Source organism: Oryzias melastigma, linkage group LG4 (genome assembly GCF_002922805.2).
Source record: "Oryzias melastigma strain HK-1 linkage group LG4, ASM292280v2, whole genome shotgun sequence".
In the NCBI taxonomy this organism is placed as follows: domain Eukaryota; kingdom Metazoa; phylum Chordata; class Actinopteri; order Beloniformes; family Adrianichthyidae; genus Oryzias; species Oryzias melastigma.
This window is the reverse complement of record NC_050515.1, coordinates 3,368,698-3,389,585: the sequence shown is the minus strand read 5'-3', so window position 1 is coordinate 3,389,585 and position 20,888 is coordinate 3,368,698. Positions and strand designations below refer to the sequence as shown.

The 20,888-nt window shown below is 37.8% G+C and overlaps 2 protein-coding genes across 4 annotated transcripts in view; both read right to left on the bottom strand.

Moving 5' to 3' along the window:
- Positions 1-421: 421 nt before the first annotated feature.
- On the bottom strand, positions 422-9,209 carry malt2 (MALT paracaspase 2). Of its 3 annotated transcripts, none has more exons than XM_024278523.2 (15): positions 9,036-9,209; positions 8,768-8,934; positions 7,910-8,040; positions 7,063-7,207; positions 6,801-6,988; positions 5,199-5,295; positions 4,988-5,038; positions 4,808-4,885; positions 4,543-4,746; positions 4,215-4,467; positions 4,013-4,140; positions 2,867-3,016; positions 2,640-2,797; positions 977-1,114; positions 422-910 (listed from the first exon to the last, which is right to left on the bottom strand). In XM_024278523.2, exons 1-15 carry the CDS (start codon positions 9,170-9,172, stop codon positions 479-481), a joined length of 2,457 nt encoding a protein of 818 aa, XP_024134291.1. In that variant the 5' UTR covers positions 9,173-9,209; the 3' UTR covers positions 422-478. The 3 variants fall into 3 exon arrangements, with proteins under 3 accessions (XP_024134291.1, XP_024134292.1, XP_024134293.2); XM_024278524.2 differs by having other exon boundaries at positions 977-1,108; XM_024278525.2 differs by lacking the exons at positions 8,768-8,934; positions 9,036-9,209 and adding an exon at positions 8,126-8,312.
- Positions 9,210-11,365: 2,156 nt separating this feature from the next.
- Positions 11,366-20,888, bottom strand: part of mrpl54 (mitochondrial ribosomal protein L54) — a 10,879-nt gene continuing 1,356 nt past the window's right edge. Inside the window, exon 3 of the mRNA XM_024278529.2 lies at positions 11,366-11,564. Coding sequence (XP_024134297.2) covers positions 11,432-11,564 — 133 coding nt within the window. The 3' untranslated portion in view covers positions 11,366-11,431. The remainder of the gene's footprint in view (positions 11,565-20,888) is intronic.

The window sequence follows — 20,888 nt, the reverse complement described above, 5'->3', positions numbered from 1 at the left end:
TCCAACCTTTTATATAAAATAATTCTTTTTTCAAAAAATTCAAAAGTTTATAAAAGTAATAAATAAATAAAGTTTGCCAGATGTTCTACTTTTAGAGCTTCATGCGATATCTCCCTTTGCATCTCAACTCTGAAGACAATGTGCAAAGGTTATCTTGTTTTGATATCTAAATTTCTCTTTTAAATATTCAAAAATGTTTACATATTTGTCGAGTTCTGTTGTAATATTTGCTTAGATTTTGAATATTTGATTTGTAATTGTAAATAATTTAAAAAAGAAATTTTGAGTTAAAACTGTTATTTTTTATGAATATAATTCTTGTAAAAATGTTCAAAGATCAATTCAATAAATGTCTGTTCTCTAAATGTCTTACAGCTCAAGGTATTTACATCATTTTAAAGTGAAACAAACTGAAAGTCCCTCCAATTATTGCAGTTTTATCATCAATCATAATCCATAAAAAAGGCTTCCACGGTGTTTATAAAGAATGAAAATTGCACATGTCACTAAATCTGAAGTTTGTCTCATTTACTTGAGAGTGCGGTAAACTTTTGCTGGAAACCAGCCGCTCAGAGGAGAGCAGGAACTCTGGACAGTCCGTCTCTTCTGGTAGGTTGTCACTTCTGAGTAAAGCCGGAGAGTCGACGCCGCTCGTCATTTCCTGAAACAACGAGGCGTTTGACGTGGAGCTAGAGGGCGCCAGTCCGTCAGCGAAGGCGAAGGAAGAACACTCGGAGAAACCCAACGAGTCCAGGCTGATGTCTGTGAAGAAGCTGCGGGTGGGTGGGCGTTGGTGCAGGTTGAGTTTGGAGACGAGAGGCTTTCCCACCAACACGGGAAGCCGCTCTTGTATCTCCTCATCCATGTTGGAGTAGGTGTAGTGAAGGCAGACGGTGAACGTCAGCTCCTTCTGTGGAGAAAAGGAATATTTCAGAGGGACAAATCCAGTCAGATTAGCACAAAACAAGGATCTGACCTTCAGTCTCTGCAGGTTACAGATGCGAGTGTAAAGACTGGGAACGTCGGGAGAGGGAAGTTTGTCCTCAGTGAGGCACAGACTTCCAGCATCAATTAGACAATCCTGATTGCTCTTCTTCAGATCCACGTCCACGTCCTGTCAAAGGTAGAAGGATATATTTATATATTTCATGACATGCAAACTATAACAGATTCATCTACAGGGACTTTTATCACAAAACGAAGCAGGAAATGATCAAATAAAACATCGATTATGTTGTGAAGTGATTGATTTCTTCTAGTATTTTCAGATAAAGTCCATCTTATAGAAAACAAACATTTTACAACTGTAAGGAGTGATGATCCAGACTGAGATGATTATGAAATATTTCCCAACATTCCAGACTCTGAACACGTCTGTCTATGTTTGCACTTTTCTATCCACATTCACAAGTTTTTCTTCCACTTTTAGAGCCTCCATCTTACCTAAATCCTAATCTCCAACCTGAGGTATTTAATTAAAAAAAAGGTGTTTCCATTGTAGTTTTGTGAAATATGTCATTTTTATACACCTCAAAAAGCAGCTCCTCCAAGAACAAAAACTGTTTTTTTTAGGGAAATTTGTTATTGTAAATCCAATTTGCTCAATTTCATAAGCGATGGAAACAGAGCAAATATTACTTGCTAATAAGCTAATAAAAAAAAAAGATTTCCCTATTTTTTTAGTATCTTATAGTTGCCCAGAAATCAAGGTTTAAACTGAATTGTGGGTAAAATAAATCTGTAACCCCGGAGGACCCACAGGGTCACATCTGGCCACTATTGTCGTTTGTTTTTCTTTTAATTGATATTAGTTTATAGGATTAGTTGGTCATTTATATTATTTACATGATAAATTAAATAAAAAGTATAGTAAGAAGCATGTGAAGCTTATTAGATGCCAATACTTCAATATCCTACAGCTGATCAGTTTGACAAATCAAACAGATACAATAATAATAAAAAAAATTTATAAATAAATATAAGTAAATCTAATCCTTTTACATGTGTGTTCTGTAATCATTATACATTTATGTTTTAGGAACTATTTTAATCTTAATTTGAATTCATCACTCATTTACTTTCAATTTTACAATTTTTTTCTTCTTTATTTAATTTTTATTTGTCAATTGGTGCAATCCAAAATGAGCAAACACAATTACATTTGTCAAATGAACTTTCAAAGCCCAGAAGAAAGTTGCTCTTTGGTTCCTTCAGGTTAAAGAAGACAATAATGGAAAATATCATTATTGATTTGTTTACAGGTTTTCTTTGGATAAAATTTGCTGCAACAAACATGATGTCTTATTTTAAAATGGACTAAAGTGATCTTTTAGTCAAAACCTCACAGATGTTGGTTTTTGTTTATAACAGGACTGGACATTTTGAGTCCTGAAGATCGATCTGATCCGTCAGCCATTCGGCAGATCAGTCAGAAACAAAGATGAATAACATTTATAGGAAGATGATCTGATTCAAACGTCCTCAGCAGAGTTTTACTCGTGATCTTTACGGAAACATCAGTTCATTTGTGCAGATGGATCATCCGGAGAGATTATTTTCTTTTAACTGTCAAAGAATTATCTTAATCCAGTTGGATTCTACTTTAAAATTGTGATTCACTCCAACGAGCACGAACACACCTCTGTAAAGTCAGTGAGCTGAGCAGAGCAGGAGACTATTTCTTCAGGCTTTGCGAGGATCCGCGTGTAGATCACCATGACGTTGGAGAATTCAGCAGCGAACCCCAACTGGACCTTCACCCCACAGTCAAAGTGGAGGCACTGGCTCTGAGGTAAATCTGTGGAAAAAGAGGCATTTGAATTTACGAAACTATCGGTGAATGATGGAGGAACACCAGTCTTTATACCGTGAGCGACAGCCCATTGAAGGTTTCTCGCCGACTGGGAAGCAGAACAGGCAGAAGTCTGGATCGGGTCGGTGAGAGAACGCCTCTCCGACAGGTTGCTGCGCAGCTCCAGAGCCTGACGTCCTCGCGTGATCGCACAGCGGCCCATGTCTGCGGAGATAGAGATGGGTTATAAATTCTGGAAACAATTTGATTCAATTCAGATTTTTTTCAATTCTTTGAATTCTTCAATTCAATTTTAAGTTTACACATTTATACACATTTGTTCAGAAATACATGAAAAATCTACTACATAATTTGTTCATACACCAAAATGTTCAGATCATTAACATTGTAAACATTGTTCTGCTTCTCCTGGAGGACGTTTCAGTTTGGCCACTAGGTGGCGATCGCGCTACAGAACTACACTTAATTCAAGAAGAAGACAACAGTTCGGAAAGAAAAATTCGGAACTTTTTTTTGGTGGACCGACCGTTAGCATTAGCTGTCCTATAGGAAATTCTATTGAACGTTAGCATCAAGTTAGCGGACTTTAACTTTATGTGCTAAATCGATTTATGTCTTTTTTGAATCGATTATTGATCTATTAAGCTTAAATCGACTCAAATTGATTAATCGATTTCTCAACCCAGCCCTAGCTAGAGATGCTATGCTAAAACGTTGTTTTTTTCCCCTCACTCTTGTCTTCTTCTTCTTGAATTAAGTGCACTTCTACAGCATGATCACCACCTAGTGGCCAAACTGAAACGTCCTCCAGGAGAAGCAGAACAATGTTTACAACTTTAATGACTTGAACATTTTTGTGAGAACTTCTCCTTGTAACATTGGATGATATTAACAATCTCATTATTTCACTAATACATTTTACAATATGTGAACTGGATCAGATTAATATAAATACATTCAAATTATAAAGCAGATTTTAAATCTATTTCTAGACAAATGTGTATAAATGTGTAAACTTAAAATTGAACTGAAGAATTGAAAGAATAGAAAGAAATCAGAATCGAATCGATTCAGGCTCTTGTGAATCGAATCCGTTTCTGGAAACTATAACTGATATCCGGCCCCATCTCTAGCCATACATCTCATTGGGTCAGTGCATGTAAAGAGAAACACAAAGTTTCAAACTCCGAGTCCACCGACCTTCAGCGACTTTGTCCAGCATGACGGTGACCTTCTGGTTTTCACACACTCGTTGTTTGAGGAAGCTGATGAAGATGCCGTTGGACGTGTTCTCTCTCTTCACCTCATACGCTTCAGCATCAACACACCTGAGCCGTTACACATCCGTGAGGAATGGGACGGGAGACCGAACACGTGGAGAAAGAGGCGTCGGGGGACTCACGTGGCGTAGCCAAACACGATGTTGGCCGTCACTTTGAGCAGCCCCGGGTGGACGATGACGTCATCGTTGAAGTTCCTTTGCCGGCACATGTCTAACAGGAACACGTTGAGTCCGGTCTGCTTCTCCTGCATCCTGCTGAGGATGCTCTGAACGCACAGGCAGTGATCGGACGTGTAGGAGGCCGGCGCGTCGATGGGAACCATGAAACTGTTGCCGTAGTTCTCGTAGCCGTGACCAGCAAAGTACAGCAGTCCTGCGGAAGAGAAGATTTCCCTTCACGACCGTCTTAGTCATTCATCCCTCTGCTCGTGAGTGGAACAGCACTGACCGTACACGCCTCGGTCCAGCAGCATCAGGAACTCGGCCACGGCGTTCTGCATCTCCTGCCAGTTGAGATCCAGCAGGGAAACCACCTTGAAGTCCATCTGCCGCAGCAGGTTGGTGAGCTCGTGGACGTCACAGATGGGAGCGCACAGCGGCGTGTGGTGGAGGTAGTTCATGTTGCCGATCAGGAGAGCCACTTTGTCTGTAGCTGAGACAGAACCGCGGCGTTCACAAACTGAAGAGACTCATTTAACTTGACAAAAACTCACCATAGAAACTCTTGGACGATGAAGACTCCTCAGAGGTCTGCTGCATCCCAAAGGTGGATCTGAAGACTTCCTGTGAGTCTGAAAACATCAGGAACACATATTTACTTTGTTTCTGCACAACGAACAGAATCCAAACTCCTTCTACAGAGTATGAACACGGAAACAAGTTTCACAAAATACCAAAATCACGATCAACTTCCACCCAGGAGGCGCCTGACAGCGTGCTTGGTTCTGCAGAAGGAAAAGTGGATGAGCACACATGTTTATGCATGAAAGAAGCGCTCAAAAATGACCCGAAAGTGAACTGTTGTTGGGATTATTTGAACATTAAACTCATGAATTCTTTTTTCTTTTGCAGATGACATATAAGACGAGTGTTTCTGGTCCTCACCGATGCTGACTGCTGCTGAGTCACTCCAGACCTCGTGGTACAAGTTAAAGACTTTACATCTGTATTCTCCTCTGTGCTCTGTGGTCACACAGGAGATCTGGAAAACACCAGGAACAGAATGAAACCTCAAAATCAGACATCATCATCCCTAGAAGTTTCAGGGCCACAGGCGAACAATAAGATGGGACTCTCAGCAGCGGTCAATCATTGCATTCAGGTTTTAGTAAAGAAGGAAAGAAAAAAAATATATCGAAATTATACAACAAACAGCTCACAGCTTTGATTAGAACGAAAAAAAAAAATTCAACAATATAAATATATGAGAATAAAGTTGTAAAATGAAAAAAATCTCAACATTTTACAAAAACAAATTTGTAAATGTTTTACTTAAAACGTTGTAATTTGACAAACTATATTCTTGTATAATTTAGATTTTTTCTCATATTTTTATTAATATATTCTCATAAAATTTTGATTTTTTGAAACACTATTTGAAGATTAAAATTTTGACTTTTTCCCTCATAATTTTACAAATATTCTCATTCAGTTATGACTTGTTTTCATATTTTAAAAATATATTTATACAAAATTTAAATTTTTATATAGGAATTTTAGAACTGAACTTTAGGCTTTTTTCCTCATAATTTTACAACTATTCTTATTCAGTTTTGATTTTTTTTTAAATTAATTTTAGGACTTTTTTCTTGTATAGTTTTGACTTTTTCTTATAATTTTAAAAATATATTCATATAAAATTTTATTTTACATAGTTTTAAGACTATTATTGTTCAATTTTTAATTTTTAAAAATAAATGTACTAATTTATTCTCGTATAATTTTGACTTTTTTCATAATTTAAAAAATACATTCTTATAAAATTTTTATTTTTTCTTTCTTTTTTAATTTATTATATTTTTTATTTTTAAATGTTATGATGAATGTTATTTTTAAATAACTGTGCAAAATGACAGTAAAAGGTTTAATCTACTGTCAGTGGTTTATTATTAGAATAAATATAAACCACATATTTTAATTCTTTAAGTATACAAACTGCCTTTAAATGTATAAATTAAAAATTGATTCTTCAGCAAATGTTATATTCATATTTGGTCCTTAAAGGAGAAAAAAGCTCAATTTAGCTATAATAATAGAGAATACCAAAAATGACTCGGATGCAGCAAGAGAATCTTATTTGACTTTGGGTGTATTTTATTTTGAAAGGAACATGTGTGTGCTGTCAGACTAAAATAAGTTATTTTTCTTAAAACAGAAAAATATATAATACTGAAATAATTAAATATTGTAAAAGTTACAATGAAGTTCTAAAATGTCACATAACTAGAAACAAAGTCTCTAACTGGGTTCTGGTCAGAACATAAATGGGTCCAGATGGTTCTGATAGTGTTAACGGTTGCAGACTCTTGATCTAAATCAATCTTCAGTCTGGTGAGTGTTGCTGTTTTCAAAATTTTCTAAATGTTTGTTTTGACAAAAAAATGTTATCTTAATTTTATGGAGACATCTCTATGAACTCAAAGTAATATTTGAAAATGTTTCTTGAGATTGTGTAAATAAGTGCGAGCAGGTGAAGGCGCCTCGTACTTCCAGCACAGGAGTCCTCTTCTGAGGCAGAGGATTACTGTTGTGGAACCACTGGAACTGGGCGGGGGGGTTGGCCTTCGCTCGGCACTCCAGCCGCAGACCGGCCCCCTCAGACACCACCTGGGACCGAGGCTGACCGACGATCTGCAGGCCGCTCACCGAGCCCGGAAACAAACTGCTGCCGGAGCCTGATGGGAGAAAAAACACACGCTTACATCACTTCCTGTGAGGAGGAGGAAAAATCAGGCAAACCTGGACAGACCTGGACTCGAACCCAGGCGGATGTGAGCCCACTGGGAGAAGACGTACTTCTCTCCATGGCTGACCCGGCAGATGTAGTGACCCTGATGGGCGGGGCTTAAAGGAAACAGAACAAGCTGTGGCGAGCCTCCCGTCTGATCTGAAATCTGAAGACATTTTTAAAAAATAAAATGAAATATATGTGGATGAAAATATAGTTTATGTTTTTAACATGTTCTTTCTGCATTTTTCTCATGATGGAGGACATATATAAACTTATTTAAGAATGAAACCGCATTTCTGAGTATTTCTTTATTCTAATCGTGCTGGATCAGTGTGAAAAAGCCGAAGTCTTTCTGCTCTCCTCCAGTTCTAAAGCATCCACATGCAGACAAATAGATCCATGAATGTCTTCATTCTCCTGGTCTGGGCTGGAATCTGGATCTTAACTGTACGGTTGGATAACTCTGATGTTCCTCGCCATTATTTTTGCTAAGCTAATGTTAGCTTGGAGTTTTGAGGGCTGTAAGCTAGTAGGAGAGAGTGTAGGGAAAGGCATGCTGGGATATCAATGTAGAGTTGCTTCTATGCCAACAGAGGTGAATTTCTGATGATCTCCTGCAGCAAATATGGTTTAAAAACGACACAAGTTTTTGGATTTAATCTAAAAACTGCATAATCTTAATTAAAAGATGACTGGAAACAATTTTAGTTGGAGTGAGACTTTAATAGTTTGATTTCAGGAAATGATCCCCATCAAATACTAAATTGACTATTTTCACAATAAAAGCATCCTTAAGAAGATATAAAAATGAAAACACCTGAAATTAATTTACTATGACCCTGCAGCTCCAGAGCATTGCACTGACCTCCTCACTGCCTTTAAACCACTGATAGGTGAGTCCGGGCGGCCCTGAGGCCCTGCAGGTCAACACCACCTGGCTTCCAGGTGTGGCGTGCTGCGACTGCGGCTGAGCGGTGATTCTGATCAGTTCTGCCACTATGGAACAAGGGAGGAAAGAAGCAAAATCAAAAGAAAGCGAACCAATAGGATCTCAATGAGTGAGCTGAAGACTATGACTTACAGTGGGGCAAAAAGTATAACATCACTGCTCTAGAGGAGATCTGCATGGAGGAATGGACCAAAATACCAGCAACAGTTTGTGAAAACCTTATGAAGATTTACAGAAAACGCTTGACTGCTGTCATTGCCAACAAAGGGAATAGAACAAGTACTTTTCTTATTGACCAAATACTTATTTTCCACCATAAATTACAAATACACTATTTAAAACCAGATATAGTGATTTTCTGGATTTTTTTTCCCACATTTTGTTTTTATAGTTGAGTTACAGTATATCTATGGTGAAAGTTATAGATCTCTCATATTTTGGGAGAACATGCACTATTGGTGGCAGACTAAACACTTTTTTGCCACACTGTACATGATCACATGAGAGATATAAACCGAAAATAAATATTACGATTAACATTAAGAGTGCTAAGCACTTTAAGTTCAGCATTACTACATTATTCATAGAATGCATGTGTTAAAGAAGTACTACAAGTCATTTGTATCTAGTTCACTTTGAATGGTCTTTAATATGAAAAATTACATTTTTTACTGACTAATTGTATCTTTTTATTTTATTTTACTGTTTTTCCATTTGAATGCTAAATAACTTTATGTTGTTCTAAAGTTTCATCCTTCTGAGAGCTCTGTTTACTTGTGGTGCTGATGAGCTGCACGGCCTCCTGGTGGTCGATCTCCTTCAGGCAGTAAATGAGGAAGTCCACCGCGCAGCGGCGATCAGACAGGCGCGCGAGGAAGTAGCGCGCGGGGCTGCCGGTCGGGTGCAGCACCTGGAGGGAACAGCTGGTCATCTCCTTCTCACTGCAGGGCGGGGAAAGTGAGGCAAAGAGTGAAGAAATCTCTTCTTTTCATTGAGTCAAACCCGCATAAAAACATGAACGGTGATGCGTTCACGGACTCACCTGCATTGGAATTTGGGGTGTTTCGCCGCGGCGGTGGCCAGCTGCCTCCATCCGCAGGTAGAATTGTCCAACATTTGGGACAGCTTGATCAAGACGTTTTCTTTTAAAGCGTCGATGCACATTTTAAATCCATCCATCTTTGTTTTCTTCAATAAACAAAACTTCAGAGGATTGTGGGAAATCGTGTGTGGTTTCAACGCCACTTCGGTTTTCTGGGAAACTTTCACTCAACAATGCGGTGATCGTGAGAGTCGCTTTTCCGGCCGCAGATCCAGACAGGTAGCTCCACAGGAAAAACTACAGGTAGTAAACGCCGCGCGCGCGAGCGGGGGTTCCCCGCGGTCGACCTGCGCACGCTGGACAAAAAAACCTTTTTTTTTTGTTCTTTAAATGGAGAAAATTGAAACTAAAACGAGAACATGTCTTAGTGTCGACGAACTGGTGACCCGCTACTTCCGCCTTGAACTAAATGTAAAGTTTTATTTCAATAAAATCCGCTCACCTTCTATAGAAAGTGCAGGTCGGAGCTTGAATCAGGAACAGGAATAAAAGCGGCTTTTGTAACCGACTGAATGCGGTGCACCCGATTGTTCTTCCAGTCTTGCATGATTTTGTTCTCCCCCAGTCTTGATGGTTTGCTTCTGCTTCTGGTTCCTCATTTCGCTCGTGAGCGAATATTTGCATGAGGCGTTGTCATGGCAACGCCATTCATAAAAGGTCGTCCGAGCCCCAAAGGGTGAAACAACCACAGGTTCCTCAATCTGGCGTAAATCAGATATATATATAGGCTATATATATATATATGGGTGTGAACATTGACGCATTAACGCACGCGATCAATAATACAAATAATTAACGATTTAATATGTATCCTGCTTATCCCATGGTCACTTACAAAATAAATAAATATTAAATCGAGTTTAAGTACTTTATTCTTGCTGTTTTTTGGTTTAGATCAGAGGTCACTGCTGTGGCTAAATTAGACAATTTTTTCTAGTTTTTTAGGCTAATTTGTCAATTCGCAAATATAATATTTCAGCTACATGCTAGCTGCTTTGGCTAGCATTTTAGCTTTATGCTGGATGTTTTGGCTAAATCAAACACTTTTCCCTTTTTTTTCTTTGGCTAATTTGGCATTAAGCTTATATTTCAGCTCCAAGCTAGATGTTTTGGCTAATTTTGTTTTATTTTTCAGTTTTTTCGGCTAATTTGGAGCTTAGCTAATATTTTAGCTTTATGCTAGATATTAAGCTAAATTAGACATTTTTCCATTTTTTTCTGCTAATTTGGCATTTAGTTGATACTTCAGCTACATGCTAGCCGTTTTGGCTAATTTAGACTTTTTTTCATTTTTTTTAGGTTATTTTGAAATTTAGCTAATATTTCAGCTACATGCTAGCTGTTTTGGATAATTTAGATTTTTTTTTGTTTTTTTTTTATAATCTGGCACTTCACTAATATTTTAACTGACTATCAGCTTTGGTGTTTTTAGCAATCAATTTAAGCATCTTCAGCTATTAATCTATTGGAGGTAATGCTATATATCTAGTTTTTAAAATGTTTTAGTATTATTTTTTCTGTACATATTACAGAAATGAGTTGTTTAAAATTTGGTTATGTGTGGCTTTCTGGAAAACCATACATTTTGTTTAGACACACCCTGTGATTGTTACACTTTTCCTGTTAGCCTACAAACTAATCCCGGCCTCCCATCAGAGAAATAAAACAGTTATGTGGCCCTCACAAGAAAAAGTTTGGGGACCTCTGGTTTAGATTACTTTTTTACAAAAAGTGGACTGTATGATCTATGGTCCGGTGCAATATTATACAAATACATTTTACTTAGTAAAACATTGTGATTAATCGTGATTAAACACGAAAGTGCAAATAATCCAATTTTTTTGTAATCGATTGACAGCAGTAATAAAATTAAATGTGCAATAAATGTTCTAAATGTAGAGTTTCGTGTGTGATTTCATATTGTCTTATTTGATAAAAAGTGGTCGACAAATACTGAGACTAAAACAAAAATATAGCGATTAATCGCGACTAATTTTTTCCAGGTTTGCAATTAATTTGTTAATTTTTTTAATCGATTCCCGGCCCTAATATGTATGTATATATTTTTCTCTTGTTAAAAGAGGTAGGCATCAAACTTTATAAGGGAAAACCTTTTCAGCATTTATTCAAATATTTTTTGAAGTTCTGATTCATCACCTCACATGTAAACATTGAGGGTAAAATCAAGCAAGTCTAAACCTGAAACATTAACTTTATGATCTCATCAACAGACAGTAAATTTGTTGCATCATTCCCCAGACATAAAAACATTTTTTTTAATAAAAGCTTTATTATTCGCTCTCTTCACGTTCACAGTAATTCAGTCCACACTTGAGCTAAAACTTCTTCCCTTTATGCAGTTTGTTGTAACGCAAAATGTTTTCCTTCCGTAGACGGTTCCAATAATCCCAGCTGTCTGGTTCCAGTTCGTCCAGCTTTTTGGCCTCTCCCAAATTCAAGTCGAACAACCTGGATATGGAAAAAGCATAATAAAAACCTTAGACTGTAAATCACATTTAACTTCCTGTCTGGCCCAAATAAACCATAACATTAGCTGTAATAAAATTAAAAGATACAGCAATATATGTTTGATAGTTCTAGTGATTTATGCTGGAACCAGTGATCTGTTGCTGTGTATTTTATAAGTCATGACGGACCCAAATATTCCATGAAGTGACTGTGAGTCAACAGTAAGTAGCCATGGATGATCAATTTTATAAGAAAGATACACATAACTTATGGTGGTCCTGAAAAAAAGAATCCCACCAACAAATCACTCGACACAAACTTTTTAAAGATCACAACAATAATAAAAAAATAATAAAAAGACAACTTTACATTTTAGAAATCAAAGCGAAATTAAACGAAATATAAATGAAAGAAAACAAAAGTAATTTCCAGAAATCAAATTGAAATGTTAAAAAATGAAATCCAATAAGAAACCAGAACAGGTAGAGACTTTGGGACATCACTGATTGGATGATGATGTTTGAGTTTTTCCAAATGCATTGTTATGGTCTTCCAGTTCTTTCTGTTTCTCTTTCTGTTCTCTCTTTCAGCAACTCGATCAGCTGAGAGGTGGGATCAGCTGATCGTCAGGAGATGTAGTTAGGAGGAAGATGCTAAGCTGTGAAGGAGGTGCAGCCATTGTCCAGCTATGCACAATAAACTGGTTAATAAAATGGTTTGTTGCTTCCTGTTTTCTTAGCTGCATCCTCAACGTTTGTTACCTTGTTGCTACTCGTCCCACTGTGTGAAGTGAACTTACAAACATCATCATCCAATCAGCAATGTTCAATTTTACCTACATTTCTGTTAAAATGAAAAATATATAAAATATTGTAAAACAAAAGTACTTTTCCGAAAATCAAATTCATTCAGGACCGGTTTGCAGGGGCAGCAGTCTTAGCAAAGCCATCTCAACTGGCTCTTTTTTGTAAAATTAAATGTTAAAAGATGAAACAAAAGAAGGAACTAGAAAACGTGGCTACAATGGGACATCACTGATTGGATGATGATCTTCTTCTTTTCCTTTCGGCTTTTCCCTTCAGGGGTCGACACAGCGAATCAGTTCCCTCCATCTAAGCCTGTCTTCAGCATCCTCCACTCTAACACCAACCACCTTCATGTCTTCATTCACTGCATCCATAAACCTCCTCTTTGGTCTTCCTCTAGACCTCTTTCCTGGCAGCTCTAGACTCAGCATCCTTCTACCAATATATTCACTGTCTCTCCTCTGAACATGTCCAAACCATCTCAGTCTGGCCTCTCTGACTTTATCTCCAAAACCTCTAACATGTGCTGTCCCTCTGATGTATTCATTCCTGATCCTATCCATCCTGGTCACTCCCAAAGAGAACCTCAGCATCTTCATCTCTGCTACCTCCAGCTCTGCTTCCTGTCTTTTCTTCAGTCCCACTGTTTCTAGTCCAAACAACATGGCTGGTCTCACCACAGTCTTGTACACCTTTCCTTTCATTTGTGCTGAAACTCTTCTGTCACACATCACACCTGACACTTTTCTCCACCCATTCCAACCTGCTTGCACTCTCCTCTTCACTTCTTTTCCACACTCTCCATTACTCTGTACTGTTGACCCTAAATACTTAAACTCCTCCACCTTCTTTATCTCTTCTCCCTGTAACCTCACTCTTCCACTCTGGTTCCTCTCATTCACACACATGTACTCTGTCTTACTGCGGCTAACCTTCATTCCTCTCCTTTCCAGGGCAAACCTCCACCTCTCTAACTCCACCTCCACCTGTTCCCTGCTCTCACTACAAATCACAATATCATCTGCAAACATCATAGTCCATGGTGATTCCTGTCTAACCTCATCCGTCAGTCTGTCCATCACCATTGCAAACAGGAAGGGGCTCAGAGCTGATCCCTGATGTAATCCCAAAATAATATATCAGCCATACTGGACTATTATGCCTTAAATGACAACGGTATGGTTTCACCATCTACTCTGTGGGATGCAGGAAAGGCGACAATACAAGGAATAATAATATCTGTAGGTTCAAGATTAAAAAAAGAAAAACTGAGACAACAAATTGAATTAGAAACAAGTATTAAACAATTAGAAAAAGAACACAAACAATTTGGTAAACAAAATACACTAGATAGACTTACTGAAGCGAGAATTAAATTAGATGAAATACTAGCTTATAAAGCAGAAGGAGCTTTAAGATTCATTGACAGAAAATATTATGAAATGGGCAATAAGGCAAGTAAATTATTATCATTTCAACTACACAAATTACAAACTAGTCGTGTAATTTCAAAAATTAAAGAGCCTAATTCCCATAAAATTGAGACTAATCCCAAAACAATATCTAATACTTTTGCTGACTACTACAGGGTACTATATAAGAATCAAATTTTAGAATCCAAAGAGGAGAAAATAAATAGCTTTTTTTTTTTAAACCTGAGACTTAATAAACTGACAGAGGATGAAACAGAAATATTATATTGAACCAATTACTGAAAAAGAAATTAAAGATTCAATTAATACATTAAAAAACAACAAATCACCAGGAATAGATGGATTCACTGGAGAATATTATAAAACATTTGTTAATTAATTAAGCCCAATAATGTGTAAATTATATAACTATGCATTAAATTCAGGTAACCTACCGCAAACATGGTCAGAGGCTATTATCACAGTGTTGCATAAAGAAGGGAAAGATCCTATTAATTCCTCTAGTTACCGCCCCATAAGTCTGTTATGCGTTGACTATAAAATACTAACATCTATTCTATCAACTAGAGTACAAAAATACATTAAAAATTAACTAAACCTGATCAGACAGGATTTCTTGTTGGCCGCCAAGGAAAAAATAACATCAGGAGAGCATTAAATTTACAAACTTTAATGACAAAAACCCCCAGATCCATCCATGCTTCTCAGCTTAGACGCTGAAAAAGCTTTTGATCGTATTGACTGGATATTTCTTGAAAGGGCACTAATTGAGATGGGACTGGGCGAAACATTTATTCAATGGATAAAATATTTGTAAGCAAATTCAAAATCAAAAGTAAAAGTCAATGGATACTATTCTGATTTTTTCAGTATAGAAAGAGGAGTTAGACAAGGCGATTCTCTATCATCTATTTTATTTGTTTTAAGGATTGAACCATTAGCTGAAGCTATACGACAAGACGATCAAATAGAAGGGATTGAAGATGGTATGAGTTTTGTTCATAAAATCTCCCGTTTTGCTGATGATATTTTATTATTTATAAGAACCCAATCTCCTCTATAACAAGACTTATGTCATGTTTAAAAGAGTTTGGAGATATTTCAGGATACAAAATAAATCAAAACAAATCAGAAGCAATGATGATATCGGGAACATGGCCACAAGAACTTAATGAAATAACATCCTTTCATTGGTCCAAAGAAGGATTTAGGTATTTGGGAGTTACACTTACACATGTAACAACTAATCTTTTTAAAATGAACTATGATAAATTATTTTAAAAATGATCTTTACAGATGGGAAATTCTCCCCCTCTCTCTTTTTGGCAGAGTGGAAACAACTAGAATGAATATCCTACCACGCCTTTTATTTCTATTTCAATCACTTCCCATAAAAGTTCCATCTTCCTTTTTTAACTCTTTAGACAAAATAATAAATAAATTTATATGGCAACATAAAAAAACAAGAATCAAACTTGCAACACTTTACCTGGCTAAAAATAAGGGAGGCCTGGCCCTACCAAATTTAAAAATGTATTACTGGGCTACTCAGATAGGGGCAATGGTAACATGGGTAACCGGAGATCAATGGAATCAAATAGAGCAAGGAGAAGTTAAAAATATACAATTATCAATGCTCCCATTTATAAATAAAAGACAAATTAATACATGGAAGATAGACAATGAATGGATAAAACATACCTTAAAAATCTGGTCAGAAATAAAAAATAAAATTAAGGATCATGGATCATTCTCCCGAGCCATGCCCATAGCCGAAAATGTGGAATTTCCACCATCATTAGGGGATATGGGCTTTAAAAGATGGGCAGAGAAAGGCCTTGTTACTTTAAATCAGTTATTTGAGGGAGAACACCTTAAATCTTTCTCCCAGTTGCAGGAACAATATGATCTTACCAAAAAAGACTTTTACAGATATTTACAAATCAGAAACTATATTACAAACCACAAAGAAAGGAAGAGAATAAAAAAAAAAAACTGCATAGAAGAACTCATAAGATATACAAGAGACTGTCATCATGTGCAACACATAATACTTGCGCAATAAAAGAAAAATGGGAATTAGAGTCCAACAATACAATTGAAAACGATTCATGGGACCAAATGTTTGAAAACTGCCACAAATGTCTTAACAGCCAACAATGGAGAGAGTTCGACTGGAAATGTAAAATTAGATATTTTTATACACCAATGGTTATCTCTAAGTTCACAAAACAATCTTCACTAGCACAATCCTGGAGACAATGTGGCAAAACAGGAGATCAAACACGTATATTTTGGGATTGCCCTAAAATCAGAAACTACTGGATAATGGTTAAAGAGGAAATAGAAAAAATATTTAGAGAAGAAATTCCAACAAACACACTGTTGTTTCTACTGGGCCAGTTACCCAACACTAAATTTAATAAAGAACAAAGACAAATATTATATATACACTACTAGTAATTGCTAGAAAAATGATAACTCTTAACTGGAAAAATGTTAAACCACCAATAATAGATAACTGGAAAAATAAGGTAAGGCAAGTATATGTGATGGAGAAAATGACTGCTTCCCTCCAAATGAAAACAGACATATTTAATGAGAAATGGAACAGAGTAAAAGATTATTTAAATGTCTAAACCACAGGTTGTTTGATTTTATAATATGTACTCAAATGTAAAAATATTTTTGAAAGATACAGCTAAATATGAATGCCAAAGGCTGAATTGAAACAACATTTAAATATATAAACTCCAAATTTAATTTACTTTTCTTTATTTATTTCCTTATTTACTTTATCGTTATTATTATTCCTAACTCTTTTTTTTCTGTCTGGGTGTGTTTGTTTGCCTCTTTTGTTGTTGGACCTATGGAGAGATGACGATGTGTACTATGGGTAAAGCCCCTTTGTTTATCTTGGTTTTTTTTCCTGTTTTTTTTTTTATTTATGATATATGTTTTGTCCTCTTTGTATATAATTTGTGATGATAACTAAAAATAAAAAGTTGTAAAAAAAAAGTTTGTCTCGCGCTCCTCAGACGGCTGCGTCTAATTCAGGCTGCAAGCTGGAAAAGTGCGGCGAAGATGAAACTTTGGTTGGTGATTATATGCGCATATACACAACTTATAATTTATAAGTTACAATCAAAACAGTGAAAAATAGGAAAAACGAACGTTAAAAAGACAAAAAAGTCCAAAGCACATAACCTCAGAGTGAAATCTATTTCTACAGAGTAAATCCTCATCTAAAAATGTCGACAGCATGCTCCTCTTGTTGTTTCAAACTGCTGCATCGGTACATTCCATTGAGGAAAACAACAGTAGGACAATGATTACATTGTTGAATTGTAAAGTAGGTGTTAAAAGGTCTTCACGGACCCATTGATGAAGTCTACTCCCATTGGCTACCGGTCATATGTCAATCAAACCCCCCAGACGTTCGACGTCAGACCCACAAACGCTTATTGAGCCATCTGATTGGTCAATTTATAACTATAATAACTTGTGATAAGGGAAAAAAATCTTTAACAAAAAATAGGATTAGAAAAAAGAAGTTAAGCAGGAAGCAGCAGAGGAAGAATGATTATTCTGAGATATAAAATGACTGAGAAATAACTGTCTGTTTCTCAATGGAAGTCAATGGGACTTTGGCTTTTTTTGCAACACAGTGGTACTTCCTATATGGAACACGGAAGTAGGGGGGCTTGCTTTGTCCAGTTAATTTATATACAGTCTATGTATGGAACACGGAAGTAGGGGGGTTGCTCGGTCCAGTTATTCTTATATACAGTCTATGGTCCTACGTCACATCTACAAGCTTTTTCTGACTTTTTTAGTCTGCTCCTGATTTAAAACAATTATAAAATAAATAAACGAATAAACGTGATATTTTAAGTGGCTTTAAAACGCTTTATTTGAGTTACTTTGCTTTAAAAATATATATATTTTTATCACAACTTGTAAAAACTGCACGAAGCTAAATGCGCCTCTCTCCTGGTTTTACCTCACTTTAGAATTGACAAACTGATAGAAACCTTAAAAAAGAGAAGGATTATTTGATTTTTTTCTTCTAAAAAAAGGAAAATTGGGTTTTAGAGGGAACTATTTCGTGTCGCGGAAGGACGTGTTCTACCTGCAGTTCTCAGGAGTTCCGTGACGCTGCAGCTAGCATGTCTTCTCTCCTGCCGCCGCACGGACGGATGGACGGTTCCTAAGTCTTTCTCTGAGTTTGGTTTTCGTTTCACAAAGTCACCGCTCAATGTGTCTGTCGCCAAAGTCACGAAAATGCTTCCAGAAAATGCACTTTATCCACGCGCGTGCTCTGAAATCAGTCTTCGCGCGTTTAGCTGGACTGTACCACTGCGATCGCCCCCCCCCCCCTTTTTTTCTACATAATGGTACGTTCCTGGCAGTTTGCCAAGATGCTTGACGCTCCTCGTCATTTGACGTCATCGTCTTTATATCATATGAATTTATTGTTGGGAGATGATGTCATTTTACATCACTGCTGTTGTCTCAGAAAGTTCTTGAACTGGGCTGAAATTTTGACTTTGACATCTTCGAACCACCGAGGAACCTCGAGAGTTTTAAGCATTCTAATTAGTTCTCAAGTTTGGATTTCTACGGATTTAGAGAAACATGAAGAAAACCAGCAAATCTACTAAAATGGTTACCTCTGCAGCCAAACCTTCAGAGGTTCCCAAACTCCATAAACCTGATGAGGAGAAACCAACCACTGCTCCCATCAAAAAGGGTTTGTCCGCTCTCAAAGAAGAGCGTGATTTTCTCCTGCAACAGCTCTTCCAGAGAAATGAGCTTTTCAGTCAACTGAAACAGAGGAGAATTGCCACTGAGGAGAGCTGTATGTTGCACTGGGAGTTGCTGCAAGACATGCAACTAAAACTGGCAGAAGAACGGCAACTCAGACAGAGACGTGAACAGGAGCTCCAACGATACAGACAGCTGGCAAAGGCCAAAGCCAAGAAAGCCCAGGAGGATCTGGAGGAACAAGCCAACCTCAAACAACATCTCAGCACAAGACTGAGACTACAGAGCAAACTGGCGGGCAGACTTCAGACTCAGGTGGAGGAGCTTTCTGAGCAAGTAACAACTCTAGAAACATCTGTCCAACCTGTGGAGTCTGCTGACCAAACCGAGGGTTTGCCTGAACCTAAACTGGAACAATCTGAGGACGTCCCAGAAGACAAATCTGTGGATACGAAAGCTTCAGAACCAGAGTTGGGTTCTGAAAAACAAGCACTTCCAGAGCCGTCCAAAAAGCGCAAGAAGCGCAAAAACAAGAAAACAAAGGAAACCCCTGAACTGGAGGAACCGGAAACCCACACTGGACCAGTCAGTCCACCTCTGGATGACCAAGAGACTCTGCCTAACAGAGATCTTGATCAAGAACAAACTGAGGAAACTGACTCACCAGTGGTGGACTCTGTTGACCAAACAGAGGGTTTGCCTGAACCAAAACCAGAACCATCCAAGGACATCCCAGAAGACGCATCTTTGGATTTGAAAGCTTCAGAACCAGAGTTGGGTTCTGAACAACAAGTTGTTCCAGAACCATCTAAGAAACGCAAAAAGCGTAAAAACAAGAAGGCAAAGAAAACCCCTGACCTGGAGGAACCGGAAACCCAATGTGGACCAGTAAGTCCATCTCTGGATGACCAAGAGACTCCAGAAAACAGAGATCTGGATCAAGAACAAACTGAGGAAACAGACTCACCAGCGGTGGAGTCTGTTGACCAAACAGAAGGTTTGCCTGAGCCAAAACCGGAACAAACCAAGGACGTCCCAGAAGACGGATCTTTGGATTCGAAAGCTTCAGAACCAGAGTTGGGTTCTGAACAACAAGTTGTTCCAGAACCATCTAAGAAACGCAAGAAGCGTAAAAACAAGAAGGCAAAGGAAACCCCCAACCTGGAGGAACCGGAAACCCAATGTGGACCAGCCAGTCTATCTCTGGATGACCAAGAGACTCCAGAAAACAGAGATCTGGATCAAAAACAAACTGAGGAAACAGACTCACCAGCGGTGGAGTCTTTTCCTGCAGAAAATGTCCCAGAGTCCACAGAAAAGGTGGTTGAGGAGGCAGCAGTCCAAACCTCAGATCCAGTGGTTGTTTCTGAACCACAAATGGCTGCAGAACCTTCCAGGAAGCTCAAGAGACGTCTGGAGATGGACGAAACAGAAGCTCCTCCCACTAAACAACAGAGGATCTACAGACCAGTCAAGGTTGCTACTCGTCTGGCCAAACGGCGAGCTTCAATCAACGCCAAACCTGAGAAGCCCAAAGACACAGCGGCTCTAGGACTGCCATGGGCCTTCTTGGATGAAACTGACCCTAAAAAAGAAGTTCCAGGACCAGAACCAGAGACGGTTTCTGAAGAAAATCCTCAAGGAGAAGAGTCAGTGACCCAGGTCTTGCAAGAGCCATCCGAACTGGAGAAACCAAAAATCTCTCTGTGGAGAAGATTTAAAAAAGCCCTGACTCCAGCAAGACGGCGCAAACACAAGAATGACACTCCTGTGGTCACACCAGATCAACCATCAACCGACCCTGATGAGGAAGAGACTTCTGTTGACCAAAACCTGGAAACGTCTATGGACCAAAACCAGGAAACGTCTATAGACCAAAACCTTGAAACGTCAGATATCGTAGATGAAACCTCAGATGACGAGGACGAAATCTCTGGTGAAGACGAAGAGTGGGATAATTTTGAAGATTGGTCTGATGATTTTGAAATAAAAGGGTGGGGTTTTTTTGAAGAAACATCAGATGATGAAGAAACATCAGATGACGATGATGAATCTTCAGAAAACACTGGTGGACAAAAGATTTCCCTATGGAGAAGATTCAAAAAGGCTCTCACTCCAGCAGGCAGACGCCAGTATAAATATTGAGCAAGAAACTAAACTCTTGCTCAGAAACGGGTTTTCTCCTGGTGCTCAGGTTCACCCTTAAAAAAAGGTAATTTAACAATGTTGTTGTGTTTTGTTAAAAAATGAAACACAAAAAACATTTTTAATGTTTGTCATGAATGAAGGAATGAATGAATTAATGTTTGTGGGTTTTC